The sequence below is a fragment of the Ovis canadensis genome, chromosome 8, assembly GCF_042477335.2.
Source record: "Ovis canadensis isolate MfBH-ARS-UI-01 breed Bighorn chromosome 8, ARS-UI_OviCan_v2, whole genome shotgun sequence".
NCBI classification, from domain to species: Eukaryota; Metazoa; Chordata; class Mammalia; order Artiodactyla; family Bovidae; genus Ovis; species Ovis canadensis.
Window position 1 is genome coordinate 67,196,444 of NC_091252.1, and position 24,053 is coordinate 67,220,496.

The 24,053-nt window shown below is 40.0% G+C and overlaps 1 protein-coding gene across 24 annotated transcripts in view; it reads right to left on the reverse strand.

Annotated features, from left to right (window-relative positions):
* Positions 1 to 24,053, reverse strand: part of EPB41L2 (erythrocyte membrane protein band 4.1 like 2) — a 210,822-nt gene that overhangs the window by 3,581 nt on the left and 183,188 nt on the right. For all 24 annotated transcript variants that reach the window (XM_069598420.1, XM_069598428.1, XM_069598426.1 and 21 more), the window contains 4 exons: positions 23,060 to 23,182; positions 21,201 to 21,299; positions 19,466 to 19,546; positions 14,874 to 14,979 (listed from right to left, as the gene is read on the reverse strand). In XM_069598420.1, the coding sequence (XP_069454521.1) occupies positions 14,875 to 14,979; positions 19,466 to 19,546; positions 21,201 to 21,299; positions 23,060 to 23,182 (408 nt within the window). In that variant the 3' untranslated portion in view covers position 14,874. The remainder of the gene's footprint in view (positions 1 to 14,873; positions 14,980 to 19,465; positions 19,547 to 21,200; positions 21,300 to 23,059; positions 23,183 to 24,053) is intronic.

The window sequence follows — 24,053 nt, forward strand, 5'->3', positions numbered from 1 at the left end:
GTATGTCTTGAGGAAGCCAACTATCAAAGGTAGGTAGGTGGGTAGGAGTGGACTAAAATAAAAGTGGACAGGGAGGCAGAAAAAAGGTGAGGATGGTGCATCGTCTCTATAAGAGAAAGGAGTTTAAGAAGGCAATTATTTCACTTTCTTTTTCAGCTTGGTTGAAATTTTTGGCAAATGGTAGGTGATTAGAGAGGGCAGTGGAGAGCAGTAATTAATGTCCTTTCCAAGAGGCATTGGTCCAAAGTCAATTAGATTGCACATTCTTTTGATTAGATAAAATTGCCTTGTTTTAATGAAAAAATTCCCCACCAATTAGATTTATCACAGATATTGGTATAGCCTCTTGATTATTCAGGACAGATTGCCTAATCGAATTTACTGTTTCCCACCTTGCTGTCTGCTCTAGGCTATTTCTTTACTCAATAGGACTTCTACTTGATTCTAGGCAGGAGGAAAAAAAAATCAATGGAGAAAACAGTCTTCTTTTTTTTAGGTTAGTAATCATGAACAGAAATGTGGGGGGTGGTAAAGGGGTCAGCTAAAACTATCAATCAAACTTATTGGAGCATAATGTGACCTTTAGTTGTGCTGTTTGTCTATTCCTATTTTCTTTCTTTTCTTTTTTTTGAGAGCTTGTAACTCTGTTTTGCTTAGCGAACATGTATCACTTGTTGAACACAACTTCCACTCTGCCTAGCTTATATTACAGAAAATGAACCCCTGACTTGACACTACTTGGAAATCTTCATAAAGAATGAGAAGTAGTATTATACTTTCCACTTCCTTCACACATTTACAGGACACTTTATTTCACTGAATCTGTTTTCACCAAAGATTAAATTTTTAATTTGTAAAAGAAAGCTAAAATTAAGTCTGCTTCAGTCATTAGCAGACAAATAAGAATCTAGGAATATGGAGAAACTGCATCAAAGAGATCTTGGTTTCAAAGAGCTTCAGCATTTCTTGAAATATATGTAGATAAAATTAGTTACCCATGTAAATCCAAATGTCATGTACTTTCATTTATCCACAATCAAACCATTAGAAAGCAAAATAAATCCATTTTTTTCTGGTTAATAAGTATTACAAATGACAGCCTTAATGCACTCTTAGGATTCCCAACAACTTTCAGAATCAAAGAAAATTATTTTTCTTGTAATTTTAATGTTCACTATATTTTTTCTCATTCTTTAAAAAACTATAAATTGAGTAACTCTGAGTTAATTAGATATTCAATGTGTCAGAACATCCCAGTTCCTTCCTGTTCTGGAAGAACAGGAAGTAATTTATAGTATGAAAGATTCTATTTACACCTTCACCTATCTTTTCAATAATTTTATTTATTTACTCATTTTTGCTGTGTCTTTGTTGCTGCTCGGGCTTCTCGTTGCAGTGGCTCCTCTTATCGCGGAGCGTGGGCTCCTGGGCTCTAGAGCACAGGCTCAGTGGCTATAGTGCACAGGGGCTTAGCTGCTCCATAGCATGTGGGATCTTCCCAGATTAGGGATCAAATCTGTGTCTCTTGCATTGGCAGGTGACTTCTTTACCACTGAGCCAATCAGGGAAGCCCTCGTTTATCTTTTTTTATTGTGTTTTGCATTTAAACACACAGAGAAATATATTCCCAAGTACTAAACATCCAGCTTTTGAGCTGGGAAGGAGAAAAAGTGGGGATCACCAACGCAATTAATACACAAGCATCTGACATTAAAAATTTTTCTGTCTTTTTAGCACGGGGGAAGAAAAACCAAAACCTTATTATTTGGCCATTTTAAACAAACTACATTTTAGGTCTAAATAATTTATTACATAGCCCAATCAATCGGAAACTAGGCATGGTTCTTCATGAAAATCTGTACAAGTTTTAAAAGCTTTCTTAAGTTTCGATTCTATCTCACAGACACAGAATTCTGGTTGTCAATGCAAACTGACACACATTAATTACAGCATTAATTCAACTTGCTTTCCCTTTTTGACAGTGTCATAAAATTCACCTTGAGTTTGGATATGGTCCTAACAGTTAAGTATGAGCTATACTTTATGTATTTGAATTTTGGTCAAGTACAGACAAAAAACCAAACTGCTATTTTCTTGCTTCAGTTTCCCACCCCTGGACTATACAATGTCAGTGAACATGTCTAACTAAGTCACATTCCCTAGCCTGTGTCCCCCTCTAGCAGTCAGTGAGAGAATAGATCAATGCAGCCTTTTCATCTGATTACAGGTCTAATTCTGCATCTCAATTTTTCAAGCATACACACTGGTTGCCTACTTTACCTTAAGCCTTCATGCAGGGTCTAGAGAATTCTTAAATTTATCTTTCTCAGTGTGCCTGATGAGTGTGGGCAATCAGTCAAGCACGGTGCTACAAAATTATCTGAAAAGCACAAACTTAAAGAGTTTCCAGAGATGGGGGTTCACATGGCCTCAGTCCTGAGCATCTTCTACTCCAGAAATGGATTCAGCACATAGCAAATATACACTTTAAAAGGATCATCCTAAATGACGAGTGGTAAAGCACTTATCCAGAGGGGAGTCTCAAGAAAAAGGCAAAACTGTGGCTTTTATCTAACACAAAATAATGCAAGAAAATATAAAACCTTTCAGGATAATGATGATTCAATTATTATACCACAGGGCAGTAATATAGCTGAGATTTTAAAAACATGAGTAAATTATTTCTGTAAGGTACATATGCAACTATTTCAATAAAAATGAGGTGCATGTACTTAAGTGTGAAACAGTTTTAAATATGATAGTCTATGAATTTCAGTTACTTCTAAAGTTTCATTTTTGTCTTCTTTGGCTCTCAATTTGCATTTTTAAATTTTAAAACAATTTTCATTGTAAGACTATAAAACCATAGAGCCAAAAAACACAAGTATGATAAATAATCTATTTGGTTAGACCAGGAAATAGTCACTTCTTACAATGCTTGTATTACCACTATAATTTAGACCCACCAGTTCTCAAAGTGTGGTCTGTAGACCTTGGGGGTCACCATGATTCTTTCAGAGGGTTATAAAGTCAAAGCTATTTCATAATCTAAGACACTATTTGCCCCTTTCACGGTGTGAACATTTTCACTGATGGCGCAGAAACAATGGTGAGTAAACCTGCCGACATCTTAACACAGATCAAGGGAGTGACACCAAACTGTACCCAAAGTCACTGCATTCTTTACCACCAAGCACTCACAGTGAAATAAAAAGCAAGCCAGTCAGTTTCTCTCAAGGATGTCCTTGGTGAAATGGGAAAAAAATATCATTTTTTCTTACATCTCCACCCCAGAGTACATCTTTTTAATATTCTGTGTGATGAAATGGGAAGTACACATAATACATTCCCTCTGCATACAAACGTGCAGCGGATGTCGAGAAGGAAACTGAATTCATATGAATGCATGAATTGTGAGCAGAAACCACTCTGGCATTGGATTTCTGGCACGCATTTTCTTGAAAATGAGATAAGCCTGTCACTTTACGGAAAACAGTTGACAGAACTTGATACCAATGATAAAATTCAAGTTTTCATGTGAAAATGGTAATTTTGGAAAACTGTACTTTGGGGCCCTTGAGCTTCATAGCTTCTCTATATTTAAAGACTCTTCTAATGAGATCAGCGGCAACCACAGACCTTTCTACTGTCTTAATCATTTTGCCTTTTCCAGGATGACATATAGTTAGAATCATACAGTACATGGTACCTTCTCAGACAGGCTTCTTTCACTAGGTGATTATTTTTAACTTAATATTTTGAAAACTATTTGATTTGTAAATGGCAAATTTTAATTAATAAAATTCACATAAAACACTCTTTGGACTACTTCAATAATTTTTGTGTGCTCCTGAGATCTTTGCTTGAGAACTACATCTATGGAATCTGCTTCCTGACCTACTGCTGTTTCCTCCTCTCACAGTTATTTGTGTGACTGCTGAACAGAAAAGGAGAAATGAAATCTAGTGTCTTTTCCTTTCCAGTCAAATGGCGCAAAATATCTCTTCCACAAATTATTCCGCAAAATACCTCTTCCACAAATAATTTGCATCTTTTGGTTTGCCTGAATACATTAATGCTGTGTGGAGGCCACTTTTCTCATGAGGCTTGCATGAGGGTTTTCTTCAAAGCTAACAGTAATCTTTCTGTTAGAGCCTCTGTGCACATTCCAGTCACTCTCCCTAAAGAATTAACTACACGTGGCAATTCTGGAATATCCTGTCAAATGAAAGCAACATCAATTCTACCTCATTTTTAAACATAATTATCCTGTAAAATCTATAAAAGTTTTACTTGTTCACTTAGCTACATATTGTAGCTGCAGCCTCAAAGACATTCTGTCCAAAATACATTTTTCTAAAATGAGGTGTGCTTCGATTACTGAATCGGCCAAAAGTTCATTCAGGTTTTCGTATGACATCCTACAGAAAACCTTGAACAAATTTTTTGGTCGATGCAATCCACTGATGGAAGTCTATATTTGAAAGATTCCCACTGTGAATCCCTCAGAGCAAAGCAATATGAAGTGTGGAGTTAAACTGACTGAAGATCAGCTCTGGCTTTGCCAGGTGCCGACGGTATGACTGGGTGAGGGACTACCTCTTTAGGCCTCAGTGTCGTCATCTACATCCAAGTGACTGTAAGAACTAACTGAAATAATACACAGTAAAGTCCTTCAATAAAGCTCAGCACAGAGTAGGCCCTCAGTAAATGTGAGCAATAATACTACTATGGGTTTTCACATATACCTTATTCCTGGTTTTACTTCCAAACTCAATTCAATTCTACTCTTAAAGACAAATGTCCAGTTCTGTTTTTCCATTAATAATTGCCTGAACCAATATAATGATTTCTGTACAGAGTACTTCATTCAGTCAAACGTTCATTCAATCTAATCCTGCACACCACTGATAAAGGATGGTGCTAAAAATGTTCTTCTTCTTTGCAAATGACTGACAGAGCAAAGTCTAAACTAAGATACTCACATGGAGTACCCTTGTCATTTGCCTTTGACAATCTGTCCAGCCTCCACTGGGAACTCAACCCCCAGCCACAATGCAGGATCTGCTTCTCCTGACGTCTGGCCCATGGTTTTCCTTTGTGCCCTTTCCTCTCTGCCCCATATGTGTGCCGATCCTCCCCATACTCAGCACATAGGAAGTTTCCTATTGCCCTCATGGGGAGGTCTTCCCTGACCTGCCAGTCAGAACCAGTTTCTCCTGTCAACTTTCACAGCCCTTTCTCAAGGCTTCTCTTAAAACACTTTAAAAAAAAAAAAAAAAAACAACCATGTATGTTATTTGTACACTTGTTCCTATGCACTTACTTTTCTCACAACTATCATAGTCCCTTGAATCTGGTATGTCCCCAATATACACTAATGAATCCATGAATGAAGTAACAGGGATGAACCCACAAGGCAAAGCTGAAAGGCAAGAGCTTGGGAGGGAAAACACAAACAGAATGGTATTATATCTCCAGGAACAGAGCATTACTGGCCTGTCCTCACCATCGGTTTCATCCGCTGATCTAAGTGGGAAAATTTCAGGCTCATTTTCCTGCTCTCTTTTGTTGAATAACTACTTCTGAGATACCCCAGGAGGACTCTTAGTTCTTTACAAAACTAGTTTTCCTGAATCTCTGAAGCTTTGACAAAGATTTCTAGGAGTAGTTAGTATTTGGCCCGAAAGTGAGAGGCAGGTCTTTTGGTTCACTCTGCTGACTTCAAATCTTGTAAGAACTTGATTTGAAAGCATTCCACAAAATCTTAAAGCCTCTTTTAAATAACAAGTGGACTATGGTAAGGTTACATTCAATATTGCCAATCTTAGGTTCACAAGTGGGGATGAGAAAAATTTCTCTAATCAAATCAAACAAAATAAAAGTTGTACTTAAAAAAAAACAGTAACAAAACTCTTTTATAGTTTAGAAAAACAGTTTTGAAATATATATGACTAAAATTCACTTAGTATTTGTTTTGTATTTTCCTTAAATAGAAATATTAATGGCAATCAAAAGAATTCATCTTTAGACTCAACTCCCTCATTTATTAACATTCTTTTTTCTTACCTTTTCAGCATTTAGTCTGTTATTTTACATTTACAGGACAGCTCAATTGGGAATAGCCACATTTCAAATGCTCAAGAGCCACATGTGCCCTACTGGACAGAACAAGACCAGATTCTCACTTTGCTCTAATGCTAACTAAAGTATTTTGATGTATGACAGTAAAATAAATGTAGGGCCAACATGTCCTGGGAATATAATCCTCAAGAACACAGGAATATCTTAAGAACATACAGAAACTTATTAATTTATCCCCCCAGCAAAATTTCCTCCTCATCCACCCACAAAATTACATTAAAATTTAAAATTTCTATTTAAAAACTAGTATCTGGGATGTCTAACATTAGATAAGTTCTTGAAACAAATGAAACTATACTCAGCTCTACACATGATGGTATTTTATGATTCTTGCCTAGAACTGACCTATGACAAATTACTTCAATTGCTAGGGCTGTGGGGGGAAAGATGCTCTATGTGAAGTTTTAAATTAAATATTCTTTTAATTTCCATCCTCTACAATACACCCCTGTACTCGGGTATAATAAAGTCACCACCTCCATATTCCTCAAAGGCCGGGTGGTGGTGGGGGTAACATATAAGTAGGGAGACAGGTACCAGGACCCCAAAATGAAGAGATGGGAAGGAGACTTGGAGGGCTTGTTCTTCCCCTGAAGTGGCAGCACCTACTGAGCCACTGTGGTCTTGAGAGAAAGCAGGCTCTGATGTTTTTAGAATCACTGGGTATCTTCCCATTTCAAGCATCAATAATTCAAGTTCTATAACATGCTAAACATTCAAGTTTGTTTGGGCTGAAAAACAAACCAAAACTCTGGATATGGTCTGTGTGTCTCCAATTTGTTAATTTTGTCTTGTCCTCGCCCTCTCTTTTTAGCCTCATTTAAAATTCTCAATTATAATGAAAAACTGGAGAAAACATGCAGCATTTGTGACTAAGGGATTAATATTCTTAACAATTCTGTAAGAGATCAAAGATGATAAACAATTGAATAGAAGGGAATGCCTATCCACTCCAGTATTCTAGCCTGGAGAATTCCATGGATAGAGGAGCCTGGTAGGCTACAGTTCATGGGGTCCTAAAAGGTTGGACAAAGGACACAAAATGGCAATTCAAAGAAATGCAAATTGTGTTCATGTGCACATATGTAAACATATATATGTGTGAATACGTGTATTCCCTAGTAATGAACAATAGTGATTTAAAAATACTCTAGCCTCACAGTTTAAAAAAGGGACGGGACAAATGCTCTTTTCTCACCAGGTTGTCAAAGAGTTTTTAAATGTCATACAATCTTTAGTGTTGGTGAGTGTGCAGGGAAACTGGGAGACTCAAGCCGCTAGTGGATGTCTAACTCTGCAGAACCTCTAAGGAAGACAGGTGGGAAATATGTCAAGAAGAAACTTGGTGTTGGGTGGCACACCAACTCTAATTTCTAAAAATTTGTCCTAGAGAAACAATGAAATTTATGGCCTCAAAATGTACATACAACTACAATCTTTGCAGCTGTGCATTAACTCGTGAAAACTGAGAAATTAGTCTAAGAGCCATTAATAAGGGTCAAGGAAGCCGTCCTGTGTCCACTCGATGGCTGTTGGAAATTGATCAGATAATGATGGGCAAAGTTACCTACAATGTACTGTGAAGACACTGTGTACCATGGAGAAAAACGCCAGATAGATAGAATAGATAGAATAGATAGATAGAATCAACAGGATCGACCTAAATGAACAGAGACGTGAAAACACACGTGCGAGTGCCTCTGGGTGTGTTCACACACGTATACACTGTGGAAAGGGATTATCTATCTCTAGGAGCAGAGTGATTTTACGGGCCACTTACATTTTCTACCATCTTTCCCTTTCAAAAAATTATGATTGCCTCTCCTTTTTTATTACCAGAAAAAACAGTTTCATTTGCAGAAACAACCGTCAATGATGATTCTGTCCTAGAGCAAACCCTGGGGAATCAGACTCCCAGGTGCTAATGTATGCACAACGGCAGAGGCATCCACGCCGCCTCTGTGGGGCAGTTCAAATATACTGGAAGTAACTCATTGGTAGCACCTGCCAGATTCACAAACGTTAAATGGAACATTCTACAGCATTCCCCAGTGAAAACTGGCAGTGCCTGAAACTCACTAAATCCAAACTGACTTTTCACTTCTGTGTAGAAGTCTTCACTTTAGGTTTAACTTGCACTGAAAACTAAACTGTAATAAAACGCTAATTTGGGGGTACAAGACTAGTATAACTTGGTAAACAGAATAAAATAAGAATGCAGTAAATACAATGGGAACTGATATGCCTGAAACATCCCTGGCTCCTGAACTGAAAAGAGTCATCTGGAAGCTAATAGGCTGGTGCTTCTCTTTCAAGGACAGCCAGACACTCACATGGAAATGAGTAGCTTGTGATCCATGGAAGCTCTGTTCAAGCCAACACTGTCTCTCTCTCTTGTCAAGGTAGTTAGACACTTGATGCTAATTTCTTGTTTGGCTTTTCAAGTTCATTTTGAAATCGTGAACATCACCCTGACTCTGAAATGCTGGTTGGAACACAACATCATCTTGCTTAGAAACTGGGGTTCATGCTAGCCAGAGAGCAACACCACTAACTCAAGATTTGTTATTTACTGTGGGTCGGTCGGGGCCTGGAACTCAGGGGCCATTGGACAGGCTCAAAGGAAGGAGGCCTGTGCCAGGTTTTCAGTGAGCACTGCACTAGCTTTGGTGGCTCTGTCAGACCGACACACTCCGGCTTCTCAGATGAAGGCAGGCAAGGTGGATGGAAAAGCAAAAGGCCCAATTACTGAGCTTTCCCGTTTCCGGAAGTCACTCTGTGTAAATCCTGTTTCCTCAACCTGTTATCGGCTCCCTCTCCACTATGTGAAGTAGTTCTGACAAAGCCCTCAGGCTGACTCTGGACCACCAATTCCAAAGGAACATGTATCTGGTTTCTTTAATGCCATATTTACGCTCTCCTTCTTGGAGTTAGCTTCTCTCGCAGCTTTTGTGGCACCCTTTCCTCCCTGTTTCTATCTTCTTGCCGTCTGACTCCTCCTCCTAGAGCTCCTCTGGTCCCCAGACCCCAACTCTCTGACCTGGTCCTGGGTAGTGACACTCAAACCAAAGGCTTCATCAGTGGACAACACGTTCAGATGTGTCCACCTCCTATTTTGAAGCCTGCAGTGGTCTCTCTCTCTCTGAAAGCTCTTGGCTACTTTTGGGACCTCTCCATGGAGATATTTCACATGCATCTCAAACTCAGCATCTCTGGGGTTGAGAATTCTAAATTTTTATTTGACTTTTTAAGAACAAAAGGGTTCATGGCTGGCTTTCAACGTTACAAAAGGTTCTTACAATGTGCCTTATTAACAAATTCTCTGTAACTTTTATTGTCTCCCCCAGTTTACAGACGGCAGAACTGAGACACAGTGAAATAAAATAAGCTGCCCACATCACACAGCTATGAAATGGATTTTAATCCTGCAAAACTGCTGTTACACTTTCTCTTGACACTCAGACTACCTGGCAAATTTCCAATTAAGCATATCCTATGTGTGTATGTGTAGGTCGGAGCCTTATATATTCACTTCCAAGCTTCCACTGTAATTCCCATGACAGTTGGCCTCTCCTACAGTACCAGACAATGACAACAGCAACATACGCTTTTGCTTTAAGATAACTACACTGAGAGAACCGGGCATATTACACATGACAAATGAAAAATAAAACTCGTGTGTTCTATGATTAAAATTACAGGTACCACCAACCACCCCTTTGCCCAAGAGAGAAACCTGGGCATTATCTGGGATTCTCTCCAGCTCCTGCATCCTCCCAACTCACTAACTTCCATATCCTCATGCAAACAGTCAACAAGTCACAAACTTTATCTCCTTACTGTTTCTCAAATACAAAGGAATACCCCATAGCTTTTCAGGATAAACTTCAGCCTCTTCTGATTGGCTACTACAACTATTTATAATCAGGCCTCTGCCTCTCTGCCCCGCTCATCTCCCATGACTCTCCTACAAGTGCCCTGCAAGGCTGCTGCACAGCATTTTGCACAATTCCTGGAGTGCTGGGTTCGCAGAATCAGATCATGCTGGCTCGTGGATGGCCCCCTTCCATTCCTTTCTTCATTGGGCCAATTCTGATTCACCATGACATTCAAGAGAAGCCATCTCTGATGCCCCATCCTGATTCTGAGATCTTGTCTCTGTTCCCACCAAATCCAGTCCAGAACCTATCAGAAAACTTGAGACTCTCCTCTGCTGTGAGTGCAGACCTTGTTTGACTTGAAATCTCCATGGTAAAACAGCAGTTAACACTAATGAGCCTTCCAGCATATCTGTGTAGTGAACAACGACAGAGAGAACAAAATGAGTGAGTAGGTGAGAGACGGCTCCATCATTTCATCCTTCGGCCATCCACTGCTGTCAGCAAAAAGGAGGCGTCATTCGCTTTTTCACCCTACATCAATGATTACTCAAGGAGTCCGAGAGGCTCATTTGAAGTCTGAGTTCACAGAGCTGATGGTGCCAGCTGAAGCAGGATTGGGAGCTACCCCTCCTGGGGCTCATTCTTTCTGAGTCCACACAGATCACCCCACCAAGCCTGGGTTCTTCTCCCTCCTCATTAGGACCAGTGTCGGATACCATTCTACCGGAGACAAGGTCAGTAGCATTGTGTATCCATCCAAAACCTCATAAATACGCAGTTAGGATAAGATGGTAAGGGACAGTAGTCCTTAAGAGGACATAAAAACAATGCAAAGATTTAGGGAAGCGCTCCTCTAACGTATTTTCTTGTTCACGGAGCTGCATTTAGCTCCTCGGCCGCAAACGTCCGGCTAGGGGAGGCAGACTGGGAGTTTTGTCAGCAAGTTGTTCTTTGACCATCTTTCCATCCTCCACACCCCATTTTCAATGCTTGATCAACAGGTCAGACTACTCCAAAGGAAGAGGTCAGGTTAAACCAGGAGGAGAGCTTTTCACACCTGAAAAGGGAGACGGGGCCAATATATCACAAACAATACTTTCCTCTTCTTCTCTGATGTTGAAATACTGTCTTGGTCCTGCTCTTTGTCTCCACTGACCTGCTGCCTCTGTGGGATTCTGGCAGGGCAGCCAGAGGGTAGCTGAAGCAGTGGAAACACATTCTTCCCAGCCCTGACAGTCATCAGCAAAGGAAATTGTTCAGGTGTGTGTGTGGCCAGTTGGGAATGGAGATGCTAAAATGACTTTGAGACACACTGAGGTAGCTCTCATTTGTCCTTCAGATTTCAACTCAAAACTGAGCTTCTCAAGTAATTGCCTAATCTGGTAACAGTTCAAACCCTCTACTTTTTTCCCTCATATTTTTTCCTTCAGAGCATCTGTGAGATATGCAATTACACCTTATTTGTTAATATTGACACCTCCCCTCCTGGAGTGGATTCTTCCAAAGGAAGGGGACCACGACTGTTGTTTACCAATTGACAATCTGAACTCTACTGCCTAAGCTATCCTAGCACCTTTTGGCACTTGTTAAATATCTTTTCGATGACTGAATGAATCTTCCTAAATTTGTCTAGCTTACCCACCTTATATGTGAATTATACTTTAACCGTCTAAATCTATTTAACAAGGATGCTTATAAAAGATTATCTCTGAGACTGGCATACTTCAAAGGCTATGTGTGTTCACTGCACAAGTGAATACAAGATGCCAAGAATAAACCAGAACAGCCAAGACATTCTTAAAGAAAAAGAACTAGGGCGGGGGGGTGTTATCCTACCAGACATAAATTCTAATTTTAAAGCTATATGGCATTGCAGTAGGGGTAGGCACAGACTGATGGAAATGAGTGTGCTCAGAAACACACCCATGCTTGTAAGAAACTTGCTCTCTGACCTGCAGACTACATGGGGTAAGGGTCGGCTCTTCAGTAGAGGGCTGGAACACTGGCTACAAACAAATCACTGTTTTCTAATCACACAGAAAAAATTTCAGATAGATTAAGGATTGATTCATGAAAGGAAACATTGAAATTTCTGAATTGAAAATATCTTTAACACCTCAGGGTATGGAAAAAGCATACACCATAAAGGAAAGTTTGATGGCTCAACTACATTAATGTATTAAATGCTACGTACAGTATATTAACATACTGACCTCTATTAATAACAAAAGATAAACCACAAACCTGAAGATTCTTGAACACATAAAACTGACAGAAGATTAGTATTCAGAATCTATCAAGAAGCAGTAAAACCAAGAAAGTTATAAGGCATTAAGTTACATGTCACTATATGTCGTAAGTTGTATACGTCATTTCATATCTATCTATCACATTGGCAGAAATGAGTTAAGTCAGAAGGGAGGCTGTGTTCTGGTAGGACCCCTCACTTCCCACAATGGGAGAGCACTTGGCCTTGCCACGATGAGGAAGACGTGGTCTGTGACACGCCCTTCCAGTGGGGACCTCTCTCTCAATTGATCAATGTATGGATCACTTTAATAAGAAAAATGCAATCTTAGTTATATGTGCTGTATAATAAAACCTGCTTTTCAAAATCCTCATACATACACAATTAGGAACACTTACCCCTTTTTAAAGAATTCTTTAACGCAGCTTTTAACGGCAATATGTATTTTTGTCATCACATGGAAGCAGCACAATGTATAACCACTCCCTACTGCTGGCCACTTAGATTGCTTCAAATTTCTTGCTAGCATGTATAAAAATGTGATTGTCCTGAAGATAAGTGTTTGGATACATCTCTGCTTATTTAAGAAACTCCTCACGGTAGTTCAAGTGCTAAGCAGGTTTAATATAAGGTTTTGTCAAATTGCCCTCCAGGAAATATTACTAATTTATACACCAGCGTAAATAGTTTCCCTCCCACAACCTCCACTCCAGTACTCTTGCCTGAAAAATCCCATGGGTGGAGGAGGCTGGTAGGCTGCAGTCCATGGGGTCGCTAAGAGTCGGCACGACTGAGCGACTTCACTTTCCCACGACCTCCCTAACTCTCACTGATATAAACTTGGCCACATTTACAAGTGAATCTTTCATGTGTACTGATTTAGGTAATAATGAGGCTAAACACTTTTTGCTTAAGTTTCTACATGGTTTACTTGCTTAATCCTCTTTTTTTTTTTAAATTTTTTTACTTTATTTTACTTTACAATACTGTATTGGTTTTGCCATACACTGACATGAATCCGCCGCGGGTGTACTTGAGTTCCCAATCCTGAATCCCCCTCCCACCTCCCACCCCATATCATCTCTCTGGATCATCCCCGTGCACCAGCCCCAAACATCCTGTATCCAACACAGACTGGCGATTTGTTTTTTACATGATAGTATACATGTTTCAATGCCATTCTCCCAAATCATCCCACCCTCTCCCTCTCCCTCTGAGTCCAAAAGTCCGTTCCATACATCTGTGTCTCTTTTGCTGTCTCGCATACAGGGTTATCATTACCATCTTTCTAAATTCCATATATATGTGTTAGTGTACTGTATTGGTGTTTTTCTTTCTGGCTTACTTCACTCTGTATAATTGGCTCCAGTTTCATCCATCTCATTAGAACTGATTCAAATGTATTCTTTTTAATGGCTGAGTAATACTCCATTGTGTATACATACCACAGCTTTCTTATCCATTCATCTGCTGATGGACATCTAGGTTGCTTCCATGTCCTGGCTATTATAAACAGCACTGCGATGAACATTGGGGTACACGTGTCTCTTTCAATTCTAGTTTCCTCAGTGTGTATGCCTAGCAGTGGGATTGCTGGGTCATAAGGCAGTTCTATTTGCAATTTTTTTAAGGAATTTCCACACTGTTCTCCATAGTGGCTGTACTAGTTTGCATTCCCACCAACAGTGTAAGAGGGTTCCCTTTTCTCCACACCCTCTCCAGCATTTATTGCTTGTAGACTTTTAGATCACAGCCATTCTGACTGGTGTGAACTGGCACCTCATTGTGGTCTTGATTTGCATTTCTCTGATGATGAGTGAAGTGAAAGTCGCTCAGTTGTGTCTAGCTCTTTGCAACCCCATGGATTATACAATCCATGGAATTCTCCAGGCCAGAATACTGGAGTGGAAAGCCATTCCCTTCTCCAGGGGATCTTCCCAACCCAGGGATCGAACCCAGGTCTCCCACATTGCAGGCGGATTCACCACCAGCCGAGCCACAAGGGAAAGCCTTTTTTTTTTTTTTCGCTTAAGTGTTTACATTTTTTGATAACACATAAATGACAATATATTCCTTTCTCTGACAAGCATACTGACTTTATCACTTACCCTTTAATTTTGTTTTTGTTGGTTTGGCTTAAATTGTAAATATTTCTATAGTCAAAGCAAGCTTTCCCTTTATGGTTCCTTCTCTGATACACAATTATTCTTAATGTCCACATTTAAAAGACTTAACTCATCTTGCCCTTGGGCCCCTACAATAAAAGTCCCTCATCTAAACAATGGCAATAGCATCTTTCTCAGAGGGTCACTGTGAACACTCAGATAACTTATACTAATGCGTTTTACAAAATAGGACAGAAACATATATATGTTGACTATCAGCAGCTCTCGACACATGGCAGTTATCAACACCACATGATGCCCATTGATCCCCAGAGTTTATAATTAACTGAATGCAGGTCACCTGAGCAGGTGAACTTGGGGACGATTAAGACTGAAAGATTGGACGGGCTGTAGGAGAAAGGTACCGTGATGCAGACATGCCTTTCAGATTACTCCGCAGGTTCAGGGACACAGCACAGATGACGGGGCTCTTACCTTACTCTTCCCCCTCCTCCAACTCGGTTTCTTTGTGCACCACCACCCTCGTGACCGACATGTCGGGGTGCTGCTCCCTGGCTTCCCTGATGGCCTGGGCCAGCGCCTGTGGGGTCAGGAGAGAGCATGGTGAGCAGAGAAAGACGTTCTTTTTCAGTGCGGCAATACACGAGCACACCCATCACCTGCGTTCCAGCCTCCAGCAAAAAGCAACGCTTTCATTGCTTTATCTGAGGAAGCAAGAAGATCTGAAATGGCCTCCTTGTTCATTTCAGAGAGTCCCTCTCATTTCCCCAGATTTCCCATTTCTCCCATCCATTTCCAGATAACAATTCATGGAGGAGAAACACTCTGGCCCTGAATTCCACCCAGCCTGACACTGATACATGATACATTGAGACATGGAGAAAACAGATCTTCTCTGACCTCAGAATTTTCATCCATTACCTGACACTGACGCTGAGATTGTAAAGATCATGTTAAGGCCTGCTGCATGGACTTAAGGAATGACCTAAAGCCTCCGGCATGCTGTCTGCCCTCCACACTTTAGTGATACTTGTAGTTATCTAGTTGCCTCACCCACCCACCCAACCCCCAGCACAGGACCAGGCTCAGCTCATCTTTTCCCTCTTAAGCTCTCAGTAACTGCTTGAGGAATGTTGCGGGAAAAATATCTATCAACTTCCAGGACACAGAACGGTGAAAACTGCAAGCAACAATGACGACAATCAGTTAAAAGCTAGAGAGGAGAGAGACTAATCTTTAGATAATAAAACACGGCTCCCTCTTTTCCATGGAAACAGCGAAGGTGCAAAGGTTAACGGGCTCGCTCAGGGCCACCCTCCTGGGGGGCTGCAGGGCCGGAGAAGGACCTGAGCCGCCACTCCTTTGGTTCATGGGCCCTTTTCTAGACCTGGCTATGAGAGAGCAGACAAGGTTTCTCTGTGCTTGATCAGAAAGTAAACTGTATATATAGATTATATACAAAGGGGAAAGATCCTATTTTTCAGAGGGAAAGAAGTCTTAGGGAGAAAGTAAAAGAAAACCCACACAGAACAGTACTCTTCTAGCACAGAACTGGAAAACAAAAAAGAAGTCCTACTAGGAGAGAGAGCGTTGTAGCTCATCAGGAAAACAGGCCTTTGAAAACAGCAGCAGAATTTCTTCTGACTCTGTCACCTGCCTTCAAGGACAACTGCATTTCTTGTTTGCAACACTGTTTCTGTCAGCTGGAAGGTTACAGAACAAAACCCTGAGCCTCGTTCCACAAAGAAAGATAAAGCTAACAAAAGATTATTTTTTACGCCGCAAGTTTTTTACTCAGCTTGGAAGGCACTTGAAGGTGCTTCAGTTCCTACTGGTGAACAAATTCTGGTGACTAACCTGTGTTGGGACAAGAGAGAATTTAGGGGATCAAGCTTCCATTTGAGCCGCAGCACAACTGCTTGTCACATGGGGAGAGAAGGCAGCCGGGAGGGTGGGAGTGGAGTGGGGACCTGGTCTCGGAGCAGGACAGAAAGTGCTGCCACATACCGACTGCAGCATGAATGGGGAAGGAGACCCAGTACAGCAGGGGGCCTCTAAGTCTGTGTGCCTGTGCAGAGGGAATGGGGAGACTCAACAATCAACACTTGATCTACTCCCAGCTGGTCTGTGGAATCCCATCTGAGAAAGCCCAACTCAGATGGGGGCCAACGTGGCTACAACCAACTTCTCAGACACTTTGAATTTATGTTCATTACAAAGGTCTGCCGGGGCTTCCCTGGTGGCTCAGATGGTAAAGAATCTGCCTGCAATGCAGGAAACCCAAGTTTGATCCCTGGGTCGGGAAGATCCCCTGGAGAAGGAAATGGCAACCCACTCCAGTATTCTTGCCAGGAGAATTCCATGGACAGAGAAGCCTGTAGGGCCTCAGTCCATGGGGTTGCAAAGAATCAGATGCAATTGAGCAACCAACACTTTCACTTTCTTTCACAAAAGTCTGCCTACATTAAACCAGTGTACTTGTTAAAGAGGAAATATACATGATACCCAAGAGAAAGTGGAATACATGAAACACGCTTTAATTAGCTGAAAAGTAGGGAAAATGGAAAACTGCTATTATCATCTTCAAATGCATTTGAAATCAGTCTTCCTTTAGTTCCTTTCCTTCCATAGCAAGCATCAGTACATACAATAAAATACTGTAAAATGTTAATGAATTATAGCAACAATCAAGACTGCGAGAAAGCTATCACATCACATTGCCAAGTTGAGAAGTTATTTTATTAGAGAGAGAACACTCTGGCATCTTGTTTCTCCCTCCCTGGTTCAGAGCTGGGAGCCATCAGGTGTAGAACTTGCAAAGTGAGTTTCTATAGAAGCATGCCTCTTTCATTTGCCAACACACACAAAAAAAAGATTCCTTTTTTTCCTATCTTGCTCAGATGAAGGATTTCCTTCCACTATTAAAATTCTTCTGATGTAGGCAAGGAACTGAAAAAGGTGCCAATGACAAGAAAGTCACTGCATGATCAACCTCAGTTTTGCCAGGGAAGTGATTTTCCTCCTTTACTTTTAAATAGTTTCATAGTCTCATTCACAGGCTTTAAGGGGAAAGCAAATAGACCATGAGCTTTGGATAACAAGCACAGCAGAAGCCACAGTTACATTTACTCAAAAAAATTTTAAGCTTTTAACTTTTTCATTAAAAGTTATGAAAAGGGTAAATTTCTCTTCATTTGGATACCTGACCTCATTTTTATTTTTTTTTAAACTGGAGTATATAGTTAGTTTCAGATGTACATAAAGTGATATATATCCATTTTTTTTCAGATTCTTTTCCAATTGCTTATTACAAGACACAGTATAGTTCCCTGTGCTATACAGTAGATCCTTGTTGTTTACCTGTTTATATAGAGTAGTGTGTGTGTCAATCCCAACCTAATTTATCCTCCCCCCTCCCTCCTCTGTTTCAAAATGGGCTAAAACAGAACATCATACACACAAGTTGTGTGTCCTCAGAGCAACAGCTAAAGCTATGATGCATCATCATGACTCTTTTTTAATGGAAGAGTTAGGACTGTGTATTATTTTGGAACTGACATTTCAGGCTGTGTTTTTAATATCTGCTGTTCAGAAGCAGTATCATCTAGATTTTAGTTTTCAGGTTAGAACAGGACAAAGAAACACACATAAAATAAAACCTGAGAGTAATCCAGCAAGAGAAAAAGTGGCATTTTAAAGTCTGAAAGGCCTAGTGCAGTGGAGAGAGAGCATGGAAGAAACAAAGGCTAGGAGAAGGCACTGATTCCCACCTTCCATCATGCCAAAGAATGCAGGCTCTTGCCCAGCACACATTCAGCAAAGGCTGAGTGGGAGTCCCAGAGGGAAACAGACTAAGCATAGGGTTTATTCAAACTTAAGGTCAGAGCAATTCAACACTTAGTGAAGAGAAGCGGAATAAGTCCTCTATATAGGAAACCAGAGGCTTGGTCTCCACACAGGTAATTCACTTCCTAGTAATGAAGAGACACATGTACGGTCATATACTAGGAATCCCTACTACTAAGTCAAAATAGAGTCAGGGCAACCCTTTACCTCTAAAAACTCTCATGGAATTAAAAAACTACATTATGAAATATGTAAGTAAAATTATGTATACAGTAATTTAAAAATAATAATAATTTTCTTTCTAGGCATAGAAGAAAACCTATTCCTCTTTGGCCACATAGAGTGAGCTCTTAAATGAGAAATTTTGTTCTCTAAAATTCTCTTTCCCAAGTCCAGTAGTGTTAAAAGCTGGGTTAACTATCATTTGTTTCTACTTCTCAGCTGAGATAGCCAAATGAACATTTCCTTTTCCTCAAATTATTGTAAAAGGAAAAAAGCTTGGTCTCCTTTAAAGTTGGGATAAAAATCACTCAGAATATAACAAGACAAAAAATTCTCATCACCACTTGGCACTGCAGTCTAAAAAGAAAACAACTCTCCAAGTCACAGGGGTTCCATTCATTGCCTGCTTTTTAAAGGCATCCATTCTGCTCAACAATAGGACGGAAGCACTGTGATTCTTTAAACAAATCTTTCCTGAATACATGTAAATTTTCACTTTGTAAGAGACCTTACATTACCTTCTCCTACCCCTCAATAATGGTAATGACTAGAGGTAAACAGCCCAACTTTTCTAATGCTATTAAAAAATGCTTGATAAGTCCCCAAAGACAGGCATAAGTCAAACTTAGCAGCTTTCCTTATTTTTTGAAGCCAAGGTCATGAAAATGCCATTTATTTTCTAATAACTGATGACTTACCGTTAAATCAGGCCCACATGAATGCCTGAAGGTTGCCAAAACTTTTTAATATTTACACACAAAGGTGTGTGTGTAAAGCTAGTGGAAAATGAAAAAGCAGCCCATGTTTTATGCAATTCAGTGTTAGGAAGGCTGAAAGGACAGCTGTGTGTCTAGGCTGTGAGGTGTCCTCAGGCCAGGCTCAGGAGGTGGGTTCATCCAGGAGGTACTGGGAGAAGGGATGTGACGCAGGAATGTGCCGTGACAGAAACTTAGAAAAAAAGCATGGTCAGTTTCAGAAACAGATGCTCTGATCTTTACCTGGTCATGGTCAATATCTGCATCTCCTGTGATCACGATGCGTTTCTCAATTCTTGTTTCAGATATTCCACCTTTTACAGTCTAGAGGTCATAAAGGAAAAGGGAGGGGGGTTAGCAATCACTCAAACATGTTTACACATAATCAGAGAAAACAAAAATGGAGCACACCTAGACCTGATAATCATTAGGCAATTGACACTGAGAAGGGAACACTGACACTCCAGAAATTTCTTTATTTATATGCTCAATGTAGAATTCTATTGTCCAATTTGAAAGCAACCTTAAAAACTCTCTTATCATAATTCAGGTGAGATCAGGATGCAATAGATGTCACTTAATCCAAACAGTTCCACTGGAACATTTCATTACAATTTCCTGAGTTTCTTCATTTCCGATTGGTCATTGTTTTGAAAAGAAGCAAGCAGGGAAGAAATAGTTGTTTGGTTTTTGTAGAATTTACAGGGACTCCTAATCATTTAGACATCTGGTTTAGTCAGGTTTGGAAAACTGCTTGATGTTATAGCTCTGAAAGTTCTACTAGCTTCATACAAATCCATTTAGCAATTTTGTTCATTTAGTTTAGTGCAATAACAGAAAGAGAACTTGGATTTGCTTTAAGAGACATAAGATGGGTGAAGGTGATAGAAAGACTTCCATCCAATGTTTGATTTGATTCCGCATGTGGTTGTGACACGAACGCAGAACGTGGATGAACAAAAGCTAGAGGGGACCAGGGAGCAGGAGCTTCTGGGTAAACTGCCGAACAGAGTCACTGGCTTGGAGCAAGGTGACAGAGCCTCGGGCATGATAGAGGCTGAGAGATCATATGCTCTGACACTCTAAACCATGAGTAAATACCACAGTCCTGAGAAAGCACAGACCCAACCTCTACAACACTGATAAATTTACACAGTCATGCGTGATTACACCTAAGTATAAGACACAGGGCTGACCACAGAGATCATTAGGTTTTAAGAGCTAGATATACTTTAAAATGAACACGAATACCATCATGCATTTTGGGGACTTTTTTTGTTGTTGAAATATCGAGTGAGGAGGGCAAAAGGGATACATTTGGGACCTTCAGTCTCTAGTAGAAGCAGCAGGCATTACTGGAAAATAATGCTTGGTTAAAAATAAGATGACCACAGCATACACTGGAATCACTTGGAGGGCTTCCTAAACACTCCTTGGGTTTCAGAAGACCTGGACCGGGGCCACAGTATTCACACTGCTAGCAAGCCCCTGGATGAGACTATTGCTGCAAGTGCAGAGACCACATTTTAAGAATCACTGGTTATCACATGTTAAACACTTAAGAGAATGATCTGGAAAAAATGCCCCAAATCCACATACTAGAACCTTAAATCAATGGGGGAAATTTACTTTATCTGAATAACTTGGTGAAAATTTCCAGTGGCGGTCTCCACTCATTTGCTTCAGTCAGGAGAGCTAACTGGTACTTACCAAACCTACGCTTCTGTTTTATTAAGTTCCTTCTGCTCTTATAGCTCTCTCAGGTATAGCTATTTTGAACATATTTTTACCCCATGTACTTTACAAATTTGCAATTTGGTTTAAATACAAATGTCAGTGGAGCCCAATTTCTTGCATACTTTAAATCTATGCATGTTTACTGAGGGCACTGTGTGTAAAAATTTGAAGGGTGAATAGGAACAAAGAAACAATTCAGAAAAGATTTTGTTGGCAATGTACAGAACCTGGATTGCTTTACCTTGGTGATGTGTGTGGTTGTTGTTGTCGACACGGACTCAGATGTGATGGTCTGTGCAGTCAGTAACGTGCCTGAGTCACCACCAGCCCCGCCATCAATCTTTGGAGATTTAGGGGGAAAATACAAAGTAATGCTTAACTTCCGTTCTGTTGTCAGAGAAGACCCCTCCCAGTCAAACACGTATCTTTTAAGATCTATGCAGTTGGCAGAAGATGCTAGCTGCCAATCCCCTGCATGTCTGTAATGGTGATTTACTGATCATAGATTGGCTAGCATTTAAAGAGTAAAGGCAAGGATTAAATGCATGAGCAGAGAGAAAAAAGGAAGGATGGAAGTAGAAGATGGGACCAAGACCTAGAGGGGAGTCATGAGAAAATCTGAGGGCCATTTGCAGAATCTAGAAGAAGAAACCAGAGAACCAAGCAGAGAAGTTTCCACAGTGACCAGAAGTACTGGGTTTGTTGTTTTTTAAGCACAGGTGGGTAAAAATAAATGTTTTCTCATATTACTAAGCAACAGAGCCTGCCTAGGATAGACCAAGCTTACATGATTTGGTTAATTGCTTATCTCTATTTCTTTTTTAAATGACACTGTTCCCGTAATAGTTTGTGCATATACACAGCCCCAATGCATATGGCACACACGCACACCTGTGCATGCACTCTCCTACATGTGTGTGTGCATATATCGCACATACATAAATCTTATATCTAGACATATGTCTACATATGGTTTAACTTCTTTGCTTTGATACTAGAAAGTTCTAGAGTTTACCAGGGGAAATAATGAAGCACATTAACGGCCACAAGTTTATGCTAAGACCACCAAACATATTTGTCTCCAGTTTCCTGATACTGACACAGGAAATAACTGGAAGGTTCAGAGTCTTTCTTACTATAAGTTAGGAGGAAATCTTTCGAGCTCAGGTCATGCTCCTGTATTTCTTTATGAGGGCACTTACCACACAGAAACACATGAAGACAGGCTCTCCCACCACACCCATTCATAAGAAACCTATTGTGCTTATGGGGGATCTATGCACATTCACAGACAGCATATCTTAAAAAAAATTTTTTAAGACTGTTTCACACATAAATGCATTACAGCTTGAAAAAACTATTTTGAGAGGACAATAATCTGCAATCCCCCACCATGGTGCCTGCTAGAACACTAAATCTCTCCGTTGAGAAAAGGGTTGTCAGGTTTCTAAACAGTTCCATTTTCAAATGATAACTATTTCCCCCTTTTTGTTACTCTTAAGGTTAAATATCTTAATTCTTACTTCAAATCTTTACAGAATCAATGTGTGAATACCAAAAATCAAACACACAAATGTGATAATTATTTAGATGCATAGTATATTTATGTAAGAATGGCGACATATGTTATTGGAAAATAATCAACTGTGAGGAGAAGCACAGATGCGTATGTGAATATGCAAACAAAAGTGAGTTGATCTGCTCTGTCTTCATGGAGTCGGGGGTAGGAGGGTGGCAGGGATAAAAGCCTAATTCTAGGAATCCACAAATTACATCAGATCCAATAAACGTTGTGAGATGATGTGTTCCCCAAGTATACATAAACATTCCTGGATATATCAAGCCAGAAATGGTTTATAAGAATAATAAGAACAACATTGGTACAGTCTGTCCTAAAAAAATCACATATACTCTTCCCCCATAATTACTGGGTCAGCAATTCAATTGCAGCAAGGTATGTGGCTAAAGTACAGTTACAAAATGAAAATACAAAAAGCTATGTCAAAGTCAGAAATGTAAACTAGGAGAAGACAGAATGAAAACAGAAACAAAGTAAGTAAAAAAAAGAACTCAAACTGTCCAAGTCTAGAGCTTCTGTACCTGTGGAGACTCATATGTGATGGTTTTGGTCTCCGTTTGGACAATAGGGACTTCCTTGGTGGAGATTTCTGTCCTTTGTGAGGCATCAGAAATTGTTACCATCTCTGTTTTTACCACTGGTGGCTGAAGTGAAAAGGAAGGGAAACATAAATTCTAGAGGTAATAAAATAAATGTGCTTAACGGAGCCTTCAAAAATAACTGAAATACATCCAAACACACACTCATACACAAACGAAAAGAGCAAAAGGAAATAATAATAAAGACACAAAAGAAAAACACTTTCCTTCAAAATCATATATATGTGTATAGATATATATATGAAGAATAAGCTAGCATAATGGCTCCTGAAATTGCGGTAGGTTTCAAATTACAATGGTCCCAAATTACTTACGTGTCAAGCCTGGCGTACAGTGATATAGAAACCTTAGCTTTAAGCAAGTAGTGATCAAATTGAAAAGAAAACAAAACAGAATTAATGATGAGAAGTGACCTGCCTCCATTTTTATTACAGTTTAAAGAACCACATGGTCTGTGTGAAGGCTCATGGTCTTTAATTGGCACACCTAGTCGGTAGGCTAAGCTGCACTCTTTCCCCAAAAAGCCCTTGCTGCCCTGCTGATACAGAGATTTCATTTTCAGAAAGAATATCTTCAAGCAGCATTGTTTTCAGTTATACTAATCTAAATCTTACAGTGTTTCTTCTGTATGACATAAGTTAAAATGTGATATATCTCTAGAGTTACTCCACCATTGATGCATTAATGCTCTGAACTATTTAAAACATCCAAACAGAGGGTCACAGGCTGTTAACACTGGAGTCTGCCAAGCATGTATGCTTAATACAGACTATACTGCTACCAAAACACTGCAGTGCTTTCCTTGAGAGAAAATTCCCAAGTGTAATAATTTAAAGAGGAAATCTCTGCAGAAAGCAATAGTTCAAAGCATTTAAAGACTTTCAAAATGTCATCTGCTGAAGTGAAATCAGAAATT